Raw genomic sequence first — 21726 nt, 5'->3', positions numbered from 1 at the left:
CATATACTGCTCTGATATCTCGTTATTGGGCCTATGAAGAGATATGGAATTGGCCTGAGGCATGGCAGTTTATAAGGGGATCTTCCCCAGGTGAAGAGTTGAGCTTTTAGCATCCAGCTAACACCATGTACATGTCTACTATGCATGCACAACCTTCTGGTCATGTCTACTCCACTATGGACTCGGTGGAAGTTGGTGATTGGATAGACGAACTAATTTCTACTGACGTGAGTGTTGACTCTACTACTGACGACTGTGTTGATACTTGTTCATCTTGTTCTGTGGATAGCCTCTCTGACTGTGAGCTAGTTGTGAGGGAGGATGAATGAGGAGTAGATAGGAGACTCACAGATCTCAGAGTTTTGAAGGGAATATAGCAGATGTTCCTTACACCACTGGATCTGAGGGTGGATGAATAAACTAATCGTAAACGTACAGAATAAATGTAGAAACACAAAAAGATGTAAGTGCCGAGGGAACAAAAGCCATATCTCCGTGAGAACTGGGACATTAGGAGTAACTAAAGACTATGGCTATTGTACCCATGAAATTCATCCTACCCACACCAGAACTACTCAAATTTCTACTCTGTTTTGGCAAAATATTGAACTTGAGAGAATAGGGTTTTCCAATTTGTTTGATGATTCAGCCTCTGTGACGGTCTTTTACAATAGAATCTACGATGATGATCCGCAGCTGATAAAGAAACCTCTTCTCATAAGGGCCAAAGTTAATGGAAATAAAATACATTGGCTTGAGAATGTTGGAAGCTATGCCAACAAAAGATGGAGAAGGGTTGATGCAAGTGAATCGGGGAACTATCCTGAGGAGGATAAGTATTCTAGTAATATTGAGGAACTGGAAGAAGAGCTGAAGGCACTCTCGTGTAGATTATTTGTTGCCCACAGAATACATATAGACTTTTATCAGAAGAGTGGTTATGAGATTGACTGTGAAATTTGTGGTGAAAAATTAGAGATAAAAGTTCAACAAGATCCGGTTAAAGATGCTGATGGATATATAAAGTACAGTTATACTGGTGAAATCTCTGATAACTCTATACTTGTATATAAAGGAAGGCAACTAACATTTCAGAAGCGGTTAAGATATAAGACTGGTTATTACCTCCCAATTCCTGTTGACAAAGAAAACTTTAATGGAGTGTCAGCTTACTACTGGGAGGGTGATAGCAAACTTGAGAATCCTCTCTTGATAGAATTTTCTGGTGAAAATAACATCTCCTACTGGATCGAGAACATCAGCACTCCTGATAAAGAAGGGAAGTTGAAACATGATAAATGGAGACCGCTACCTTGGAGAAATAACCCTCCCCAGGAATTAAAGAATAGACTTGACATCCTAAATTGCATATATAATGGAGTTGTTCAAATTAATATTGGAGATCCCGGAGATTGTCATGATAAAAAGCATTTTTTACACAGTAAGAGAATATATTATTTATATAGTGAAAATTATGCTACATATCCAGTTGTATTTTCTTACAAGTATTCTTCTTCTTTGGGAGCTAGTAAACCATATAATATATCTGAAATCTATGTGGAGAACGATAGACAAATTTTTCCACATTACACCCTTCCATTTAAGAACGTTATAAGACTTACTGCATTTGTGTCACCATGTTTTAACAAGATACCGTTTCTTATTTGTGTAGAATCTGGTAGGCGTAATAATTATAAATGGTATAAGAGGAAACATGGAAACGTATGGGAGCATTATCCTGAATTTTCTGGTAAGCCTAGTGACGTTAAACTTAAGCTTGGAGGTGTATTAACAGATACTAAAAGTGTTTTAAGCATAGGAAACTGCGATATAATCACTACTGCAGATGGTGTAAGACTTGATATTAAACAAACACCAAAAAATAATCAGTCGGATCATACTTACCAGGGTGAATATGGTCAAGATAAAAAGGTTTCCATATTTGTGACGAAATCCGGAGAAGGCCTTCTACCAGGCTTCATTAGAAATTCTCATAAACCGCCTACTATAAGTGGAACATTCGTCGTAGATAGAACATTAAAAGGTGGCAGTAAAATAGGGGTAACAGGATTATCAAACACCAAGATCCCAAATGTCAAGGATTTCTTTGTATACTTCTGGGACGCGAATCCAGATGTACCAATTTTGCTTGGAGTTAAGGAAAATCATCAAAATGATACAAAGTATTACGGAACACTTGGCACAAATTGGGGCTCTGGTCAAGTGGAAGATATGACCGAACAAGAAGCAATAGATCACCAAAATTGCCAAAAGAACCAAGCAATTCCCATTGAACTGACAGAACCAAGTAGTTTTAAACAATTTTTTCCCAATAAAATGTCAAGCTGTCTAACGCATAAATCTGTAACTCGATCATCATCTGGACCTACCCTTCCAACTGAAGCCGAAGATTATAAGGTAGATTCATATAACATTCCTGGTAATACAAAAATCTCTAGAGTTACGTACAACAAACATCCTACTGACATTGCTACTACTAATGAAGTCATATCCCAGCTAAGGATATACAAGTGGAAACATGGAGGAACTGTTCCACTCATAGTTGAGTTTGTAAAGGGTGACCAGAACGGGTCTATATTTTTCGAGAATCTCGGTAAGAGTCCAAAATATACAGAATGGAGAACGATCAATCCGGATGTAGCCAAAGAGTTTTATAAAGATAGTTCTCTTCAGGACACTTTAACCACCAAGCTTGATGAAATAAACTGCAGAATTAATGAGGTAGTTCAGTTGGATATCTCAGAAAAAGGTGGAAAATATTGTCACGGTCTTTACTCCAGACATGATAAGAGGATTCAAGTTACTAAGGAAAAGAAACCTAAATATTCTGGCTTCATTGGCTACGATCACATTCCAACTAGGGGTCAGAATAATCTCAAAATATCCTCAATATATAATGGGAAAACTAGGCAACAAGTGGGTGGTTTTCATATGCCTAAAGAAGTTTCAAAGGTCACGGTCTATTTTCCAGACTGTGATAAAGCTTCTCCAGTCGCCATAGATATTGACAATGGTAGAGGTCATGCATGGCTCAAGAGGGTACCAGTAGAAAGAACATGGAAGGATGTTAGTAGTGAGATTAACAACAAAACTGTTAAGGAAATTCAAAGTATTCTCGATACTGTCAGAGATAGTATAGATGCATGTAATTCCGAACCTCCATCTCCAAGATTTTCTAACCAACAACCATTTGTATCTTCTCAAGTACCAGGGCTACCTCCATTAAAATATGATCAGGATGATAAGAAATTCAGTTGGGATGATCTGATTAAGGATGCCGAAGAGACAGGAGATAAAGAAAAGAAGGAAAAAATTGATGACGTCATTGTGATGCAAGAATATGAAGATGAAGAAGTAATAGAGGACCAAAATATAAATACCCTCATTAAAGCTCCTATCACTGTTGATGGAAGTCCTGTTAACCTTTATCCAACTTCTGTTACTATTTCTACTTTTCCTACTAAACTCAAGGCTGTTAAACTCCACATACCAACGGTGATAATTTATATAAAAAAAGATGTTGCAAGTCAACCTTACACATATGGAAGGTCTGCTGATCAGAAAGTTAAGTTGACTAAAGAAGAAAAACCTGATGAATCTGGCTTTTATATGATCACACACGAAGCATACAATAATGTTCCTTTTACGATTAAAGGGGTCAAATACGATGATAATGGAACAGATATTCCTCTGTCTAACCTTGGTATCGCTAAAAATGACGAAATTATTCATCTGGCGGTTTGGTATTGGAAGGGGGATGTTGGAAGAAACAAACCCCTTCTCATAGAAATATTAAAGGAAAATGGAGAACATATATACAGGTTAAACAATGATAACCTTGAATGGAAGGCACTTTCTTTGAACGATAATGATACTTCTGAGCTTCTTGGTGAGAAGCTTGAACAGACACTGGATGATCTTAACTGTAGACTTAACAGTGCTGTTGTAATGGATCTTACGGAGACTATCTCTACAGCAGAAGCTTTATACTGTTGTAATAACCATATTGGAAGAGAGAAGAAGGTTACAGTTACTAAAAAAGAAGTTCTTATTGGGGATGAAAAGTTTACGGAATACTACAAACATGAGATTAACACTAAAAATAAGCTAGCAAAGATTAAATACTATCCTAAAGATGCTAATAATACTAGTGATCCCAGTCAAAGAAAGAGAATATCAGCCAAAGGATTAACATTTGCTATTGACGGAGCAGTTAGTGTCTATGTATTCTACTGCGACCACAAACCTGTTCTTATTTATGTTGACTCCGCTAACCAAAAAAAGTGGTATAAGAGAAAAGACAAGAATAATCATGTCTGGGAAGAAGTTAGTACAAACCTATCTGGAACTGATCCAGACAATATAAAAGGCTGTGATGATGTGAACAAAATTAAAGGTGTATTAGGGAATCTTGGTTGTACTGGATTGAAGAATTGTGATACGGCCAATAATGGAAAGAACGGTTCCACAGTTATAACTACAACTATTTCTAACCCAAAAGCAACAATTAATCTCTCAGAAAACCAAAAGGTAAAGAATGGAGATACTCATACATATCAAGATTCAGTCAGTGGAAAGAATGTTAGAGTTACAAGATCTTCCTATCCTGCTGGAGCTGACTTCTTCAAGTTTATCCATACCCATAATGGACCATCATTCAGCCTTAAGCAAGTGCAAGATGATAACCAGACAATTTCAGGGACTGACAGTATAAATGAGAAGGTAACATCCGTATCCGCGTATTACTGGAGATATGAAAAGGAAGGTAACAAGAATCCTGAGAGGGCTCTCCTTGTTGAAATAGATGACAATACTGGTACTACTACATACTATAGGAACAGTAGAGATGGTAATTGGATGTCTTATGTTCGTAAAGGAACTCCTGGAGATGGACCTAGTCAGGCCGAGTTAGACTTGCTCAATTGTGAGATTAATGACGTAGTTCAAATAGATGTTAGCAGGATAGATGGAGAATATTGTCATGAAGATAAAGATACTGATCCTAAAATTACTCATCATAAGAAAGTCAAAGTTACTGATGCTACTCCCGGGGAGAACAAGCTTTGTATGTACAAGGTCTTTGAACACGCTAGTAGTGAAGGGTCGTTCATTATATCTGCCTTCAAGAAAGGAGGAGAGGTTATAGTACTAGGTAATTTGAAATCAGAGCTTCCTCTTAGTAGTGTTGAGAAGGTGGTTGTCTATTTTTGTAGTAACAGGACATACAACCCTCTTCTAATTTATATAAAAAAAGCATCAGGAAGTGAGAAATGGTTCCATAAACCTGATAATGCTAGTGGTACTTGGAAGTCAGTTGGTGAATTGAATAAAGATAAAACAGATTCTGATTATGATTCCATTGTTGAATTCCTAGATGGTCTGGATAGTGATTGCAAGCCACCCACTGTAACTATAGATATTTATCAGAGAAAACAACATAAAGAACCTACTACTTATGGAAATCCTCCTTCCACTATTGAGGTGAGGGCGAAGGAACTACCAGGAACCACAAACTTCACTGAATATGTTCACACCATCCATGGTCGGTCAGGCAATTATTTCACAGTTAAAGGTTTTCGGTATAAAAGCGGAGATATTAGAGAAGGGTTTACAAAAAGTATGAAGTATGTGACTAGTGTTTCTGTCCTTTACTGGAAACCCCTGGAGAATCCTATTAGGCAGGATTATATAGATAAGAGAGGCAGACCCTTACTCATCAAGGTGACCAATAAGGCACCAGGTATACTATCCACTGAAAAATGGTATAAAAACAAAGATGAAGTTCCCGGAGAAAATTATAAATGGGAGAGGGTATATCCCGGTTTGTTCACTAATTTGGCTCTAGAAAATCAACTTAAGCTTCTAAACTGCCGACTAAACCATGCAGTCGTAATCGATATAAACGCTAAACCGGGGGGAGATAGCGATGATCCTGGACACTATGACGCTTGTGAGGAAAACACTTTGGATCTTCAACACGGTGAGACTAGCATGCAGGTTACCAAGGAGAATTCTACTTCTCTCAGAAATTACACTGTATATACTCACACTCTTGCAAAGTTTTCTGGAAATGGACTGTTTCACGTGCTATCTTTCAAGAATGACTCTCAGGATATATCTATTGGAGATACTAGTTATTCATCTCCCATTCTAGATGTAACTGAAGTTAAAGTATACTTTTGTCCGCAGGATGAACCTAAAAGGCCTTTACTCTTGTACTACAAGACTAGTGATCCTAAATTTGGTAGTAAGAAGTGGTGGAAATCTGAAGATGGTAATACTTGGGGAAAAGTAGTCTCTTTAGCTACATCCACTGAAAAGGACCACGTAGAGGTCAAAAAGGTACTCGACGGTCTTCCAAGTAAATGTAAACCTAAAGTTACTTCTACTGATTCTGCTCATGCTGAACGTTTTGCTGATGGAGCCTCTGGACTTGCTGCTGGTGCTATGACTTTAGGATCAATCTTGGGAACATCCTCTGGTACTCTTGCCGGAGCTGGTGGTCTTACTGGACTTGGTTTGTGGGCATTTAAACGTTCTAGAGGAGATCCTTGGGTTAGACAAATATAAGAGTCTATGGATGATACTCTAGAGATACTAGCTAAGGTACTGAGTGGTTGGTCTTAATTTGTTGGTTTGTTCTTGTTTCATGTTAGTTGTTTCTGTTCTTGTTGGGTTGTCATCCGTAGTCTAGTCTCTTCTCTGGGTTCTTCATTAGACCCACTTGCAATGAAGATTAGTCCCTCGTTCCTCGGGATTTGCATGTCCTTTGTCTTCCATATTTAGTTCCTTTGTAGCTTGTATGGCTCCTCATTCTTCTGGCAAAGTTCAGATTCTAGTTCTTCAATGTCCTCAGATGAGTGTTTCTCATTATCTTGACAGTTTTCCTTTGGTCGTCTAGGTGTTCCCCTTTTCTGATTGTTAAGGTTCCTGGTGGTTCGCTCTTTCCAATTCATTGGTGTTGTCTTCCTGGTGTCGAGTTTTCTGGATCTCATTCTTTTTTTACCCATCCATTCAATGCTCCGTATTTAGTCACTGCGTTCGCCAAAGTCCCTCATTCCTTGACTACCATCCTGCTTTACTCGTTTCACTCATGTAGTCGTCCAGTGGTTGTGGAACGGTCATTTAATGGTCACTAAATTCTCCCTGTCCATATTAAGCATGCACATAATGTTCGGGTCATATTGGAGTCCATTCTGGCTCTGGTAAGTTTGGAAAACTAGCATAAATATCTAAAGGAAAGGAATCCTCCATAAAAACTGAGAGATTACCATGAATATGAATAAGTTAACACATGAATTATATATAAACATGTACATCTCCTTAAAGCTATAAAATCGACAATTGAGGGTGGGAACTTGATTCTGATAGGAATAAGAGGAATAACAATTTTTACAACATTTTCGATTCATTAAATCGTACAGATATAGACGAATGATTAAATATCATGGCTCCATAATATTTTATTATTAAAACGATACAGTTTATGCCCATAAGGGCTCTATTGTGTCCATAAAGGACAAAAGTTTACAACGCATACATCAAGTTGTTGTCAGTTTCTCCTACCTGTTCAACTATTTTTCAATGCATGCAAAATTTCCGTAAAAGCCTGCAGCATAAAGCGCATGAATTGATGAATAAATTAGGAGTATATGTTGTTTATATTAAAACGTTAAACGATTAGACAATATGTATGGTCTGAAAAGGAAATGCAAGATCATAGTATACATCTATATTGTAAACTTTTGTCCTTTATGGACACAATATAGCCCTTATGGGTATAAAACCGCATTATGTGAGGAGAGTTTGTCAAATGTATTCTTTGACTTAAAATGTACATTTACTGCATCTTAGGATTGCTCAAAATTTCTGGAAGCAAATAGAAAATTTCATAAGTCCCATATACAGGGGCTTATGCTTCTGCAAAATGTCCGTGTACCAACTTTATTGGTCCACAGTCCTGCATTTAAAACAATTTATGCCAGCTCAGCACGGCTCTATTTATATCATTAAAACTGCATTATTTGCAATCATTGTGGGTATTTCCCTTTCAAAATTCTTTAAAATGTAAAAAATCCCATTCATGGTTGTAAAAAGCCTCGCAAGAAATAAGTGGCTCTGGTTACTGAGTGACGGTGAAGCATCGTATTTCGAGTGTTTTAAAGGTAAAGCATTTTACTGTGGCTTTCAAGCTCGTCCTAAAATACTCCAATGTTCTTCCTCTGGCTCATTACATTGTTCTGTATCTTCATCAAGGAGAATATTTCTAGAGTACGGAATTGCTTTATTCTTTGGTTTAGTCTCAGGTTTACCAATTTTTGCATAATGACAATCCCTTGTTGTCATTGGACACTTGTTCAGTTACAAAGTATAGCATCCTGACAGATGTTGGAGTCTTTCAAACAACTCTTATAAGCTTCTCCCTATTGACACGTGTTTGGCTTACAAATGTACACTTTTCATCTCATTCTCCATTCCGTATGGATGGTTCACCGATAACTGGAACGGATAATAAGAAATTATACTTAGCGCACTTTATTTCTTAGGAGCTTAAGAATCTCCCTGAGGCTCTTTGGACTCCAGGGCCTTGAATTTTTCTGACGCTGTAGATGTGCAATCTACCCACTCTTTGCCTGTCTTTACAAGAGAAAGGAATCTGCTCTTTGGAGATTCCTTACAAATATTGGCAAATACGGGTTTCCTGCATTTAATATGGACGGTAGCGTAGAGTAGATGCTCATCCTGTTCTCCAACCCAAATCTTGTCCTTCCCACTAGTCAAGCGAGTTACAAAAACATTACGCTTAGGGACTACGTGCCTACTGGGAAGGGTATCATAGATGTTGTCAAAAACATCACAGATTGATTTGTTTGGTCTAATGATGTCAAAAGAGTCATTTTCACCATTTTCTTCTTCCTCGTTATCCTTGTCTTCATCTTCTTTGGGTTGTTCTTCTGCAACAGGTTCTGGTGTTGTAGGAGTTTGATTTGATGCTTCTTGCTCTTCCGGGACTATAACTATCGTATCACACGAATCACCCTCGGACTTCATGGCTCCAAAGGCCATATCCCATGGCTTATCGTCGACCTTGACGGAACGCCTGGCTTCCTCCTCAAGTTTCTTCCTTTGTCTTTCAGGAATACCGCGCCAAAATGCTCGTTCCGCTGCACTATCATTATTATCCTCTTCCTCATACCCATCTCCATCTTCTGCATTCTCCAATTGTCTATCGTTGGTATCCTTGTCACTGTCCACACACCTGTTGCCGTCATCGTAGCGGTATGTTGTAGTAGAATTATCCTTTTTCTTTATGGTCGCAACGAGCAGTTCGGTCTTGTTATCGTCGAGATAAAGGCGATAGGTAGTGACTTCACCATCTACTACCTTGTTGAAGAATAATCCATCAGGGAAGTAGCAGGTATAGGTAACTCCATCTACGGCACTTTCATGGTCTACAGCCGAGGAAGGATTCGGAGAAGAAAGTTCAAAGGTGGTTCCTTCCACAGCAGTTTCAGATGCAGCTGGTGGAGGTGAAGCACTTGTCTCTTCCTTGGATTCTTGAGGTGTTGTAGGAGCTGGTTTTTCCTCCTGTTTATCTTCTGGTTCTGGAGCTTTCGGAGGAATGATGTCATCTGGAAGTTTTGGCGGATTCTTTGCCCCTCTCTGCTTCATCTCTTCAAGTCTGGCTTTGTGATTTTCTTCATCCTCTTCTTCCCAAGCATCACCATTTTTATACGTGTAAACAAATTCATAACTCTTGTCTTTAATAATTTTTAAAACTGCCATTTTTGGCAAGTTATCCTCAAGATAGCTAGTTGAAGATACTAAATTAAAACCCTCTTTACCAGACCATATTTTGTCTGGGCCATAGAGAAATTCCGATGGAGTTTTCCCAATTTTCGATGAACACTTTACAAAAACTACATTGTCTTCAATGGATCTCTCAATGGCATATGTTTCGGAATCTATGCCATCAATCTGTAACTTTACCTTTCCGGTTTCTGGTGTGTTTGACCCCGCATTCTTTGCAGAAGTATCCCGTTTGGGCAGCGGTTTTGTCTTAAACTGATGTGGTTTGGCTAGTTGTTTTAAAATTTCCACACTTTTCATTGCTTTGTATTTTGTATGATATTCTTCCTGAGTTATGGACTTCCAACTTCCACCGGAATTTTCAAAATAATCTACCCACTTACCATCTAAACGTTGTTTATACTGTACAAATAGGAGAGTAGAATTCCCTTTGGAAAACGAAAGCACGGTCCGTACTTCAGTGCTTCCCTTATAGAATTGGAAGCTTCCATCCACAACTGATGTAATGGGTGACATTCCTGTTCTACCATATATTCTGTTTCTTACTTCATTTTTATCCAAAGTTTCCCTCAAATTTATTACATGAAGATTTGGCTTTTTAATGTCTAGCGTTGTCAAATCCCCTTGGTCACTTTTATACGTCTCCACCGTTGGCTTAACAACCTTTACATCCTTATCAAGAATAGTTTTAGAAGTGTTATCATCCGAAGTTTCTGTAGAAGCTTCCTTAGATTCAGTTTGTTCAGGAGCAGAAGATCCTCCAGCGGGTTTATCTGCAGACTTAGTCTGTGCCCCTCCTTGTGGAGTAGGTTGAACGGGTTCCGGAGGAGGATCAGCAACAGTCTGAGCTTCAGGAGATTTGGCAGCAGGTTGTGCATTTGCCTGTGGTTGTTTCTGAGGAGTCTTGCTATTTTTCTTACCTTCATCTTCTGTTGGAGTAAATTCTGGCTCTTTGGGATTTTCTACCGGAATATACTCTACTTTTACTTTGAATTCTATTCCATCTAAAAGTGTATATGTATCAGATTTTGGTTTATTCTTCTCATATTCCTCCAAAGACATTTCTTTCCAGCTTCCACCACTCTTTTCAAAATACTTGCGACTGCATTTTCCAGCTCTTGTAAAGAGGTTAAGATCCAAGAGTTCCAAATCCCCCTTGATGTGTCTAGTCACTGAAAAACACTTTTCTGTTCTTCCGTCACCCGTCCATATGGAAGAGTTTCCATCTCTAACTTCAACCATATTCTTCTCCGTGACTGGACTAGAGACATAGGTGACCCAGTCATGGTACTGAGCCTCTGTATGTACAAAATCATTGCTCACATTTGAAATATCTAGAGTTACTGGATTGGGGAATGGGTAGACTGTATACTTTTCAGAGTTGGTTCCCACGTGCTCTGCCTCTGGTGATTTGTCTTTTCCTTTCTTTGCATATGCAAGGCTAAAGAAGATGAAGAGGAAGAAGGGGATTCTATGCAAACGCATTTCATCCCTTGAATAACCCCAACCCTGGCAAATATACGCAGTAGCTAACCAGGAAGATTTGACCGCAAATCCAAATGGGGAATAATATCTCTTTAACAACAAGTACTTTCCTTTTGAACTTTTGGCCTATAATCCCGATTTCTATCATACAAAAAATCTGAAACCATGAGTGACTGGCACATATAAATATAATCGGCAGGGAATAAGCTTCAATGAGAAAAGACTGGTGGAGAGAAGAGTCAATGTAGATTCTTTTTAGTCGTATTATACTCATTATTTGCAAGTTAATTCCTCTAATGTAAAATTCTGCGCTAACATGTATGAATTGGAATAGTGGAATCCTAAGGATGCCCATTCTAGTCACAATAAGTGTTGCCTATCCAGGACTTGTTTCCAGCAAAAGCATAATAATTCATCCCCTAATGCTCTTAGACCATCACTATTGAAGGTAATACTTCCCCTTTTAGCAACTTTTGTATGAACCAAATTCAGGTAAGTTAATGAGGAATAAGGTGTCATTCCTCTAGTCACAACATTGCGATTTCAATCATCAACCGTTCGTGAATGGATCCATCCGTAATCTGTAATGTCCGTGTATTATGTAGACCATTTCTTCCATGACCTGGAATTCCAAAAATATCTCCAATATTAGCAACTAGAGCCCATCATTCGTGTATTGTACTTTTCTAAATAAACATTCCCATCACCATACATTTGAGTATATAAAACACCCTCTATAACTCTTCAAATATATAAATAATCCAAAGAAAAGATAAAGGCAAACTCACCGATGTAGACATGGTTTGTGCATCCTAATCTATACACATACCGTATATACCAAACCCGATGAAATTGTAAACTTTAAAATAAGCAAGTGATGGAAAAAGTCTCAAGATATGCACCTTAATAACAAAACGAGTAATACTGTATACCAAGGGTTAAGGTGAGAGACTCTAAAAGGTCATATGTATTCTAGCATTCCAGTATACCAACAAGAGACTAGTCTAGAGGGGAGTCTCGTTTTGATTGAGGTATGAACAATTAAAATAGTGTTGTTAATACTGGCCATAGCTTATATCCACCAAATCCTAAAGCGCCTGTTCCTAGTACTCCACCAACTGATCCTCCTATTATGACATTAGTATTAGATGGTGGAAAGTACTCTGCCTTTAGCTCATCTAGAAGTTTCTTGAGTGTTGTGGCATCCATTATCTTGCTTTTATCATTACCATGTCCAGATACTATTGCCCAAGTTTTATCGGTGCTCTTGCTTCTCTCCCAGTATTCATATTCTTTGGCAGATACTTTTTCAATTGTTAACATGATAACCAGAGGCTTACCAAATACTCTATCACTATCCCAATAATATGCCGCGATTTCCTTCAATTCTTCCTCGGATTTTATGTCATCAAGTCTACTTCCACCGTGTTTGATAAATTTAAGTCTAAAATGGGTCTTTTCCTTAACCTTATGAGTGTACTTCCTATACTCAATCTTTTCTTCTCCTTGTACTCCTGCATCCCCAACCTTAAACTCTTCAGCGGTAACTTGAATCTTATGTCTACTTCCTCCGGGGTCAGAGTATTCACCTGGTGCTCCTCCAGGTTCATTAATATTGTCACTATTCTTAATATTTATAACAATAGATGGAATAGAAGTTTCTGGAGTTGTGAATATTCTTTTGAGGATATTCTCAATGTTCCAATAGTCAGATTCGTAGCTAGGTTTATGGTCAGGTCCTTCCAGAGTCTCCCAATTATTGTTTTGCCCCCTTGATTTCTTGAACCACTTATCTTCTGTATTGTTATCAAAATCATAAAACACTAAAAGTGGTTTGGAACTTGAGCCCTTTGGGTACCAGAAAACATGCACTCTAGAAACGTTCTTTACGGATGGAAGATTCTTCTGAGTATTATTATTAACAAGGTAGGAAACTGAGAAATTCCCGCTAGAAATGTAGTGTGTATGTCTTGTGTGTTCGTAATTGTTGATTCCGGTTGAAGATGCTACTTGGATAATTTTCTCGCAACCAAGACATTTGTAAGGATTTGTTTTCTGGGAGATATCTAAGATATGACCTTTTCTCAGACAAGTTTGCTTTTTAATAGTGTCTAATAATCCTCCAGACGTGTATCTCTGATTCCAACTATAACCAGACTTCAAAGTATAGTACTTGTTACCGAGTTGTATGAGAACCAGATTATCATAAGTGGGATTCTCTCCAAAGTAATATGCCGATACACTATCTGTTGAACCTTCGCGCTCCATACCAGTTAATTTCTTTTCTCCATAAAAAATTTCCTTGACCTTGAACGTACCTCTCTCTACTCTTGAGTGTTTGTATTCATGGTAACCGGAGTCATCAATACTTTTCTTTTCGACTTTAAATTGCAAGATATTACCCTCGGGATGGTAGGAATTTGCCTGTTCCCGTTGAAGATTTAGTATGATCCTTGGAATAGAATATTGCTGTATGAGGCTTCGGATCTTCTCAGGAGTTTCTTTCGGTGGATCTTGAGTAAGAGTACTTTCTAATCTCCATCTACTATCTCCGTCATATCTACTGTACCATATATGTTTCCTTTGAGCTAGATATGATAGGATAAGCGGTGTTTCCTTTCCACCTGTGGACCAGTAGACATATAGACTATTGATACCCTCTGGCACTGAGAGTATAGTATATTCACCGTTCCTAACATTGCCAACTTTACCACCAACGTTATGATTATACCTAACATACTGGTGTGAAGATTTGTAAGTATCATATAGTATGAGTCCTATATTCCTAGGGGTATATTTGCTACAAGAAGGACAATCGTAAGCACGCCTTATATCAGAAAAATTTTGGCTAATATCCGCTACATGAATACCATTCCATAGGCAATTATATTCGTCAAGCTCGTTAAGTAAGTTACGAGAATTTACGCTTTGATTCTTGGTCCACTTAGTGCTATCATTAGTATAATAGTAATCGTCTCCATCTCCTAGTTGAAGGATAAAAATCTGGTTCTCCGTACTTGGCCAGTAGAAAAGAGAAATGCTCTTATAGTCAGATAAGGTAGCATTTATAATTTGTTCCTTCCCTTTATTTTTAAGTTCCCCTATTGCATACCCATCTTTTGGTTTATGTATTCGCTTGTGATATCCATAGATATAGGTACCACTTATAGTCCTAGGATTCGTGTCTATGTTAACATCAACATTATCATAAGATCTTTTTTGACCAATATCAATGGCGACTTTATCTTGACTCATACCATATTTTCATTCACAATAATGGTGTATCAGTTTCTCTGTCTTAAATAGTATCACATTTTATGTACCTCTCTCTTTCTCTACAATGTCTCAACTGGTGTGAGCAGAATTGTCAGTATGGATAAACGATGATAACTATGAAGAGTCTATGGATGAAGACAAACAATACGCAATAGGCGTGACAAAAGACTATAGGTCTAAACAAACAAAGGGCACAGATACAAGATGTTGTAAAGGAGTATCATTCCAGGGAGTTTAGATCCTCTACAGAGACTAATGCATGTTCAATATTGACAAGGGTGAAGAACGTGAAAAATATAATCATTCGAAAAGTAGATAGCCCAACGCCTAAATATCTGACGAATTTGCTGGTACTGTACACCTACTTTAACCTTATGCATGCTCATAACACATCAGATTCATCTCAATTTATAGTATAGATCCTCTTGGTTTTTCTAGAGCTCTTACAGGCTCACCGTTACTATTAGCTTCATGTGGATACTTCCTATAGTTTTAGAAATGTCCCAGTTATTACCCTTTTTAGTATTCCCATGCCACTTGTGATTTTTCCCATTACTGCCCTCATTTTTTCTCCATTCTTTGAACAAGCTTAAACTTCCTCCCTCTTCTGGCTCTAATAGTGGTAGTCCCAGGAATGCATCACTAGTTGAAATAGTACCTGATAAATACCCTTAAATATACATACAGACAGTCTCATTCATTGATAGTGTAGCCAAGTAATGTTGTTTTAAAACTTTACCTCTACAGTTTGCGCAGAGTTTGTAACTTACGTCACTACATTTAAAGATTAAGTAGATGAGGTAGCGGGACTTGCAGCTCCACTTACAGTTGAAGCAGAATCAGGTCCACTTGGTCCAGATGTATTAACACCGTTCCCTAAATAAACTTATGGTTGGGCCACGGGAGTACCTTGTAGGAGAATCTTAGTCTCAGACTCTGTATCTGGAACCTGGTCAGATAAGTCAGCAGCCGGGACTTCCTCACGTTGAACTCCGTTTTGCCCACCTTCATTAGGACCTTTTCCAGTAGGAGATGTAGAGGAAGTATTACCAGTATTAGTAACAGAAGAGGCTTGATTAGTAGAAGCGGAGCCTAAAGAAGCTTATGATTGGCTATGATTAGCATTATTAGTAGTAGAAGTAGGGGTAGATGCTGGAGTTTCAGAAGTAGTTCCAAGAGACGGTTGACCAGATCCACCTTGAGGAGCAGAGAGGGTAGCACCAGTAGCAGCTTGAGCTCCACTACCAGATGGACTAGGGGCACCTTCATTAGAATGAGCAGGACCAGTAGAGCTTGCACCTCCAGCACCTACAGTTTTCGCTTCTACATCACTTTGATTCTTACCTTGGTCAGCTCCACCACCAGAATTTTGTACATTCTGAACAGTACCTCCAGCAGTACCACTACCACTAGCAGGTTGTTGAGCTCCTTGGGTACCAGATTCTCCTCTATCACCATTTTTACCGGCGGGTCCTACAGGTCCAGGAGCACCAGGTTGACCTCCAGCTGGAGCTTGTCCACCCTTGCCAGCAGCGCCTTCAGCTTCCTTCTTTTTATTTTCCGTTTCCTCATCATCAGTGTCTTCACCTACTAGGTCACGAAGTTTCTTGGTGAGGCTAAGGTTGGCACCAAAGAAGAACTCCTCCCAGGTTTCGTTGGCACCTTTGGTGAAGAAGTGGACAGAGGTGTTGTGTCCATCAGGTGAGTACTTGTAGAGTTCAACGAGGATGGGTCCATTGACACCGGTCTTGAAGTAAACAGAGGAGTTGATGACATTGAGGCCAGATGGAATACCCTTGAGTGTCTTGTCTTCGAATGAGAATTTCTTGATGACCAGTGGCAAACTCAACTTTCCAATGTGACTGTGTCTCGAGAAACCAGCAACTGGGAAGTCTACTCTCTTCTGGACTGTGATCTTTTTGCCATGAGTGGTGTAACCTTCCGTCTTCTCAAACTGAATTGTGATTCCGTCTTCCTCAGCTCCTCTCAGATTGGCGTCTCCAGCCTGGTTTGGTTGAGCTACTGGAGCAACAGCGGGAGCCTTGGGGGCAGGAACAACATCCTTGGTCTTGTCCCTGAGGGAGTAGGTCACCTGGTAAACTACGACTGCACCAACAAGGAACCCTGTAACTAACAGAGGGGTCTTACGATACACTCCCATCATTAACATTAAATCAGTTATAGAATCTTCGAGTGAATGTGTCGTTCGCCTCCGATTACCAGGGTGCAACCACTAGGCAACTTTGTGCCAACCGTTGCGGTCATCCTCACCGTTCTTCCTCTTGCATGGCAGATAATCGCACATTTTCCTACCATCTACTGGGCTGTAGTACGGGAGGATGTGTAGATGAGACAGGGAACGGTAGAAGTATGTGCTGCACATCCAAGTCACACTCCCTTCCTCCCCAGTCAACGTTGTGGTACTAACGGATGTAGAGACGTACACAAACACGAATTAGGACTTTTGAGTGAGACAAGAGACTCCAGGCAACACCTTTCCTTCGAGAAGTTCCAGGGAGGCTCCACCACCAGTGGACACGTGACTAAAGAACTTGGCACGTCCAGTCTGTTCTGCCAAAGCCGCAGTGTCACCACCCCCAATGATACTAGTAGCTCCTCCCTTCGTGCTTCCCTGAGGAGCATTTTTGCGGATAATAAAGGTCGTGAAAAGTCCACTGGTCACATCATTACTATTCTGATGTCACTTGCTCCCAGTATGGGATTATATGTATACCAAAGAGACTTTTCCCTGCTCACAGATGCATGCCTTTATCTCATTTACTTTTGGAATGGGCGAAAAAGGAGCAGTCTTAAGTCCATTAAGAGTTTCCCTAGGATGGGTACCATTGACAAAATTTACTATATAAAATTGTCCAGATCCATTATTGAGAGTGTAAAGGTACAATCATTGGCACCCCTGTATTCCTACATCTACCACTCCAACAGCTCTGCACTCTCTTGTGAGCAAGAAAGACAAGCATCCAAAGGTTTGTAAGGCGTCCATAGTTCCGTATCTCCATCCACAACCAAAAAACTACATTACGTATCAACAAACTATTCATCTGGGGGCAAGTCACAAGTAACTACGATGAACAAACGATCATCCTTATGAGCCAAAGTAGTCCTCATATCAAAAGTCAACAGTTTAGGAATACTAGTATAAAGACCACGACAACCACATTTACACCAATATCCAAAAGAACTCCAGAACCCATAACGTGAAGTAGGCCAAGAATCTCTATCCTTATCAGACAACTGACAAACACTATGAGCATAACTCTTTATCATTGAATGTCTCCTCAGTAGTCTTGCCAGACCCTCCACTGATCTTTTACCCAGGGACGAATGTCCAAGGATGGGTGAGTGGTCTAGTAGCCCATCCAACATGGCAAGTTCTAGGGCATCCATTAAAATTCCTGATCTTCATAGACAATGAGTAGAGCCTCTGATTTACCCAAAACCTTGCATCTGACATTCTTGGTAAAGGATGATTTAACACTCTTACAGGCCACCTTCATTCCATTCTTTGTCCAAAACCATATGGAGCCAAGCGTCCCAAAGTCTTTAGTAGGCCATTTACTCCTGTCATGTTCATATTTAGAGTAAGTCTTGAGGTAACCATCTCCAGTAAAGGCCAAGACTATCATTAAACCTTGAGATGTGAAAGTGTTGAAAGACGAAATAGCACCTTCACTACCACCTTGCTTACCAGCTCCAGCATAAGATACAGCCTTTAGAAATTCTTCACAAAACTTTAAGGTGATAGTAATGACTCCAACCCTTAAACCACTACTTTTTATAGAACTAGCTACTCTACCATCAGGATAATGAAGTGTAACAAAGCATAAGACCATAGCAGTAATGTGTGGAATGGCCAGAACCCAAGTAGCATGCCACCCTTGAGCATTACCTTCCCACTTTTTATTTGGGCCAACATCAATTTGACATGAGCATAGAGCTGCAATAACAAGAGAAGGAACGGCACTTGTAAAGAGAACTACCAGGTCAATCTTGTAACCTGTGCTAACATCAGTCAGCTTATAAGGAGCAATGGCAGGGTAGAAGGCATAGATGCCACCCATACCTACCACACCCATGAGAATTGGAGATATGGCCTTTTCAATTCCACTAAGGCTACCTCCACCGCCTCCACCATTAGCATCATGATAGGCAATAGCCCACACTATGGCAGAGACGAATGATATCACTATTGCTATAACAAGCTGCCAGAATATAATCCTGTAACTAACATTTGAAAAGTTAAACCACTCAGCTAACTTAGTAAAGATATAGTAGTAGATGCAAACCTGAATACCAGAGAGAGGAATTCCTACACTGAAAATGGAAGCATTGTCACTTCCTACATTCATTACAGATGCCACGTTTAGTCCATAAACAAATGAGCCGAATACGATAGTCCAGTAGTAGAAGGTGAGATTTCCCAGCGAGCCTCCAGATGTAAATGCATAGAGGAGTAGAATGAAGGAAAGACATAGTGTCGCATTTGTTACAATGGCAAACCACTTGAAATAGCCATTAACACCGGGTATCCACGAAAGAATATTTATAATAACAATACCAGTAAACGTTGCCAACTCCATAGGATTATGAACCATGTTAATGAACGAACTGGCATACTGCTGCGGAATTTTAAATCTATCCATTGCAAACTTTGCTCCGGTTAAAGCCACAAGGAGAGACTGCAAAAGAGTCAGCCCTGCCATAAACATGGCGCCTTTCTGAAGCCTCTGATCTCCCATCAGTCATCTTGCGATCTTACCTGCCGTTCACACCATTATATACCATATCATTGGCTATAAGTTGAGGATACCCCTCCATTCTCTACTCGAGAGTTTAGTGTTCCAGTATTCCTTGTCATTTCAAGATGCATGTTGTCGAGTAGCTCACATTCTTAAGGTTTCATAGGTGTCAGTATGGTAGTGTCATTCATCTTGTCCATGGTTAGGTAACTAAGTTCCTCTGGAGTCTATGCTTCCATCTCAAGATGGTCCAGAGTCCAGAATAGACAAGCTCCTATACTACGTATACTCATCATTACTACCTAGTCTAGGACACCAGTAGGTCATTCCTCCTTCCGTTGCACTCCAGTAATGACCTTAATCCTACTCTTCTTTAGGCTCCTTCCAGTCGCTCTAGTCCCTCATTCTTCGGGATCCATTCTCCGCTTTGCTACGGGCGGGATACCCCTGCATGGACTCCCTTCAGCTAAAGCCTCTGGTCATCCATTCTTTGCTCCATGCAATGCATTACGCTCGCATGTACGCATAAAAAAAACAAATTAAGACAAGACGGCAAACTTGCGTTTTGGCAAGTTCTCACTCTTTTTGCGTTCCTTGAGCGTCTTCATTTGCTTTTGCTTAGCGGTGAGTGCCTTCCGCTTTGCCCTTGTGAGTTTTGGTCTCAAGTTGAGTGGTGTCTTGGAGAGTTTCTTGTACTTCTTTCTCTCTTCCTCCTTCTTGCGTTGGTTGTAGACTGTGAGTACCTTTGCGATTGCTTTGCGGATCACAGTGATTTTGGAGAGTTTGGAGGTACCGGTGGCGGTGACCTTGGAGACTCTGAAAGTGGCGAGTTCCTGCTTCAACTCATCCAATTGCTGAAGCAACTCGGCATCTGACTTGTTGCGCAACTCGAACACCTTGATCTTTTCCTAAATGGGCAACATTTGAGGGTCATGAACAAGACGGAGCGTTTCATAGAATCTGTGAGCCCAGAACGGGCCAACAACTTACCATTCCGATGTTTTTAAAATGAAATTAAATCTGGTCCTTGAAAATTTACTTGGTGTATCCTAAAAAATGAATGGACGGAAAACCAGCGGCCACGTCTTCAGTCTGCCCCATCCGTCCACCGGCGTAACGACCGTCGGGGAGTAGACGAGTATCCGACCGTAAGGAGGATAGAGACAATGCAAGTCGTGCACTAGCGAGTGGTCTAGGGGAACTTTGCAGAGACTGGAAATCCGCCAACTGTGTGACTAAAAGTTCCGCGGATCCACCGAGCAAACAAAGCGATAAACGGAGCTCTCTGCCATAATCTGGACCTACAAGAGGGTTGTAATCGCCAGGGAAGATCACCGACCAGGGCTTTGGATACACCCCTCTGTCTACACCGCTGGTGGCTCCAGACGAGCGTAGGATTTCTTTTGAGGCGCTTGGTCCTCCGTGACGATACAAGAGCACTCTGACGTATCAATTGACGCTGGAAACCGATGAACAAGATGACCAAGTTGATGAAAAAACGAGTCTTCTTGCTCCTCTTTGGGCCTCCTGGAGTTGGCAAGAGCACCTTTGGCAAACTCTTGGCCAAGGACTACAACTTTAGGCACATTTCTTCAGGTATTGTAGCTCGTATACATTCCCCTCTGCTTCCCTCTATTCATGTTACCCATGCATTATCCATTTCCTGAAATATTCTCGATTAGGTGACTTGTTGAGAGATTTGGCGAGAGAGTCTAGTTCTGTGGGAGCTAATCTCGCGGATGTCATGTCCAGTGGTTCCCTCGTTGATGACAGTTTCATTTGCTCCGTACTTGGGTTAGTCTACTTCATCCTCTCCATCTCCGCTATAGGACTGAGCTCGCAAAGAATAATTCGTCGGTCTTGCTGGATGGGTTTCCACGTTCTGTTGCCCAGACAAACTTTATGTTGACCCTGTCGTCAGAGCTGGATTCGCGTTTGGTTGTGCTGAACCTCACTCTGAATACTACCCACTTGATATCCAGGTTGATGGGTCGCAGAGTCTGTCTGGGATGTAAGCGGAGTTACAATACATTTTCAATAAATGATGGAGAATACTCCATGGATCCCCTGCTGCCATCCGAACAAGATATTTCAAAGGTACGACATACCCTTAACACATGCATGTACAGTGTTCGGGATGCAAGAATCTGGTTACTAGAGAAGATGACACCCATCAAGTGGTAAAGAACCGTCTGGACCTCTACTTTTCTAACCAGGAAAAGATTTCACAACTGCTCTCCAAGGTTGGAATTTTGTCATCATGAACACTTATACAGGAGCCTACGATAAACTTTGAGGTTAAGCGCGGTATCAAGGACTATTCTCTCTTGAAATCAACCCTCGACAACATTTTAAATGCGCCAGATAACTAGTT

General features: G+C 40.1%; 9 protein-coding genes across 9 annotated transcripts; 2 read left to right on the top strand and 7 right to left on the bottom strand.

Moving 5' to 3' along the window:
• Positions 1 to 411: 411 nt before the first annotated feature.
• BEWA_041570 (hypothetical protein) lies at positions 412 to 6591 on the top strand (the record flags this gene model as incomplete). Its single annotated transcript, XM_004833514.1, has 1 exon — positions 412 to 6591. One exon carries the CDS (start codon positions 412 to 414, stop codon positions 6589 to 6591), a length of 6180 nt encoding a protein of 2059 aa, XP_004833571.1.
• Positions 6592 to 6803: 212 nt separating this feature from the next.
• On the bottom strand, positions 6804 to 7016 carry BEWA_041560 (hypothetical protein; the record flags this gene model as incomplete). The annotated part of the gene is made up of 1 exon (XM_004833513.1): positions 6804 to 7016. The coding sequence occupies one exon, from the start codon at positions 7014 to 7016 to the stop codon at positions 6804 to 6806; it is 213 nt and encodes a 70-aa protein (XP_004833570.1).
• Positions 7017 to 8571: 1555 nt separating this feature from the next.
• On the bottom strand, positions 8572 to 11316 carry BEWA_041550 (hypothetical protein; the record flags this gene model as incomplete). Its single annotated transcript, XM_004833512.1, has 1 exon — positions 8572 to 11316. One exon carries the CDS (start codon positions 11314 to 11316, stop codon positions 8572 to 8574), a length of 2745 nt encoding a protein of 914 aa, XP_004833569.1.
• Positions 11317 to 12357: 1041 nt separating this feature from the next.
• On the bottom strand, positions 12358 to 14571 carry BEWA_041540 (hypothetical protein; the record flags this gene model as incomplete). The annotated part of the gene is made up of 1 exon (XM_004833511.1): positions 12358 to 14571. One exon carries the CDS (start codon positions 14569 to 14571, stop codon positions 12358 to 12360), a length of 2214 nt encoding a protein of 737 aa, XP_004833568.1.
• A 1123-nt stretch (positions 14572 to 15694) lies between these two features.
• On the bottom strand, positions 15695 to 16787 carry BEWA_041530 (hypothetical protein; the record flags this gene model as incomplete). Its single annotated transcript, XM_004833510.1, has 1 exon — positions 15695 to 16787. The coding sequence occupies exon 1, from the start codon at positions 16760 to 16762 to the stop codon at positions 15695 to 15697; it is 1068 nt and encodes a 355-aa protein (XP_004833567.1). The 5' UTR covers positions 16763 to 16787.
• Positions 16788 to 17047: 260 nt separating this feature from the next.
• On the bottom strand, positions 17048 to 17979 carry BEWA_041520 (hypothetical protein; the record flags this gene model as incomplete). The annotated part of the gene is made up of 3 exons (XM_004833509.1): positions 17048 to 17224; positions 17327 to 17451; positions 17691 to 17979. 3 exons carry the CDS (start codon positions 17977 to 17979, stop codon positions 17048 to 17050), a joined length of 591 nt encoding a protein of 196 aa, XP_004833566.1.
• A 20-nt stretch (positions 17980 to 17999) lies between these two features.
• On the bottom strand, positions 18000 to 19352 carry BEWA_041510 (conserved hypothetical protein; the record flags this gene model as incomplete). The annotated part of the gene is made up of 1 exon (XM_004833508.1): positions 18000 to 19352. One exon carries the CDS (start codon positions 19350 to 19352, stop codon positions 18000 to 18002), a length of 1353 nt encoding a protein of 450 aa, XP_004833565.1.
• A 539-nt stretch (positions 19353 to 19891) lies between these two features.
• On the bottom strand, positions 19892 to 20307 carry BEWA_041500 (60S ribosomal protein L35, putative; the record flags this gene model as incomplete). The annotated part of the gene is made up of 2 exons (XM_004833507.1): positions 19892 to 20260; positions 20296 to 20307. The coding sequence occupies 2 exons, from the start codon at positions 20305 to 20307 to the stop codon at positions 19892 to 19894; spliced, it is 381 nt and encodes a 126-aa protein (XP_004833564.1).
• Positions 20308 to 20485: 178 nt separating this feature from the next.
• Positions 20486 to 21724, top strand: BEWA_041490 (adenylate kinase, putative; the record flags this gene model as incomplete). The annotated part of the gene is made up of 5 exons (XM_004833506.1): positions 20486 to 20948; positions 21035 to 21146; positions 21182 to 21449; positions 21482 to 21595; positions 21629 to 21724. The coding sequence occupies exons 1-5, from the start codon at positions 20822 to 20824 to the stop codon at positions 21722 to 21724; spliced, it is 717 nt and encodes a 238-aa protein (XP_004833563.1). The 5' UTR covers positions 20486 to 20821.
• Between the last annotated feature and the right edge of the window lie 2 nt (positions 21725 to 21726).

This window comes from Theileria equi (assembly GCF_000342415.1).
Source record: "Theileria equi strain WA chromosome 2 map unlocalized gcontig_1105316255037, whole genome shotgun sequence".
Lineage (NCBI taxonomy): Eukaryota > Apicomplexa > Aconoidasida > Piroplasmida > Theileriidae > Theileria > Theileria equi.
Note: the sequence above shows the minus strand (reverse complement) of the source record. Positions and strands in the feature narration are given on the sequence as shown.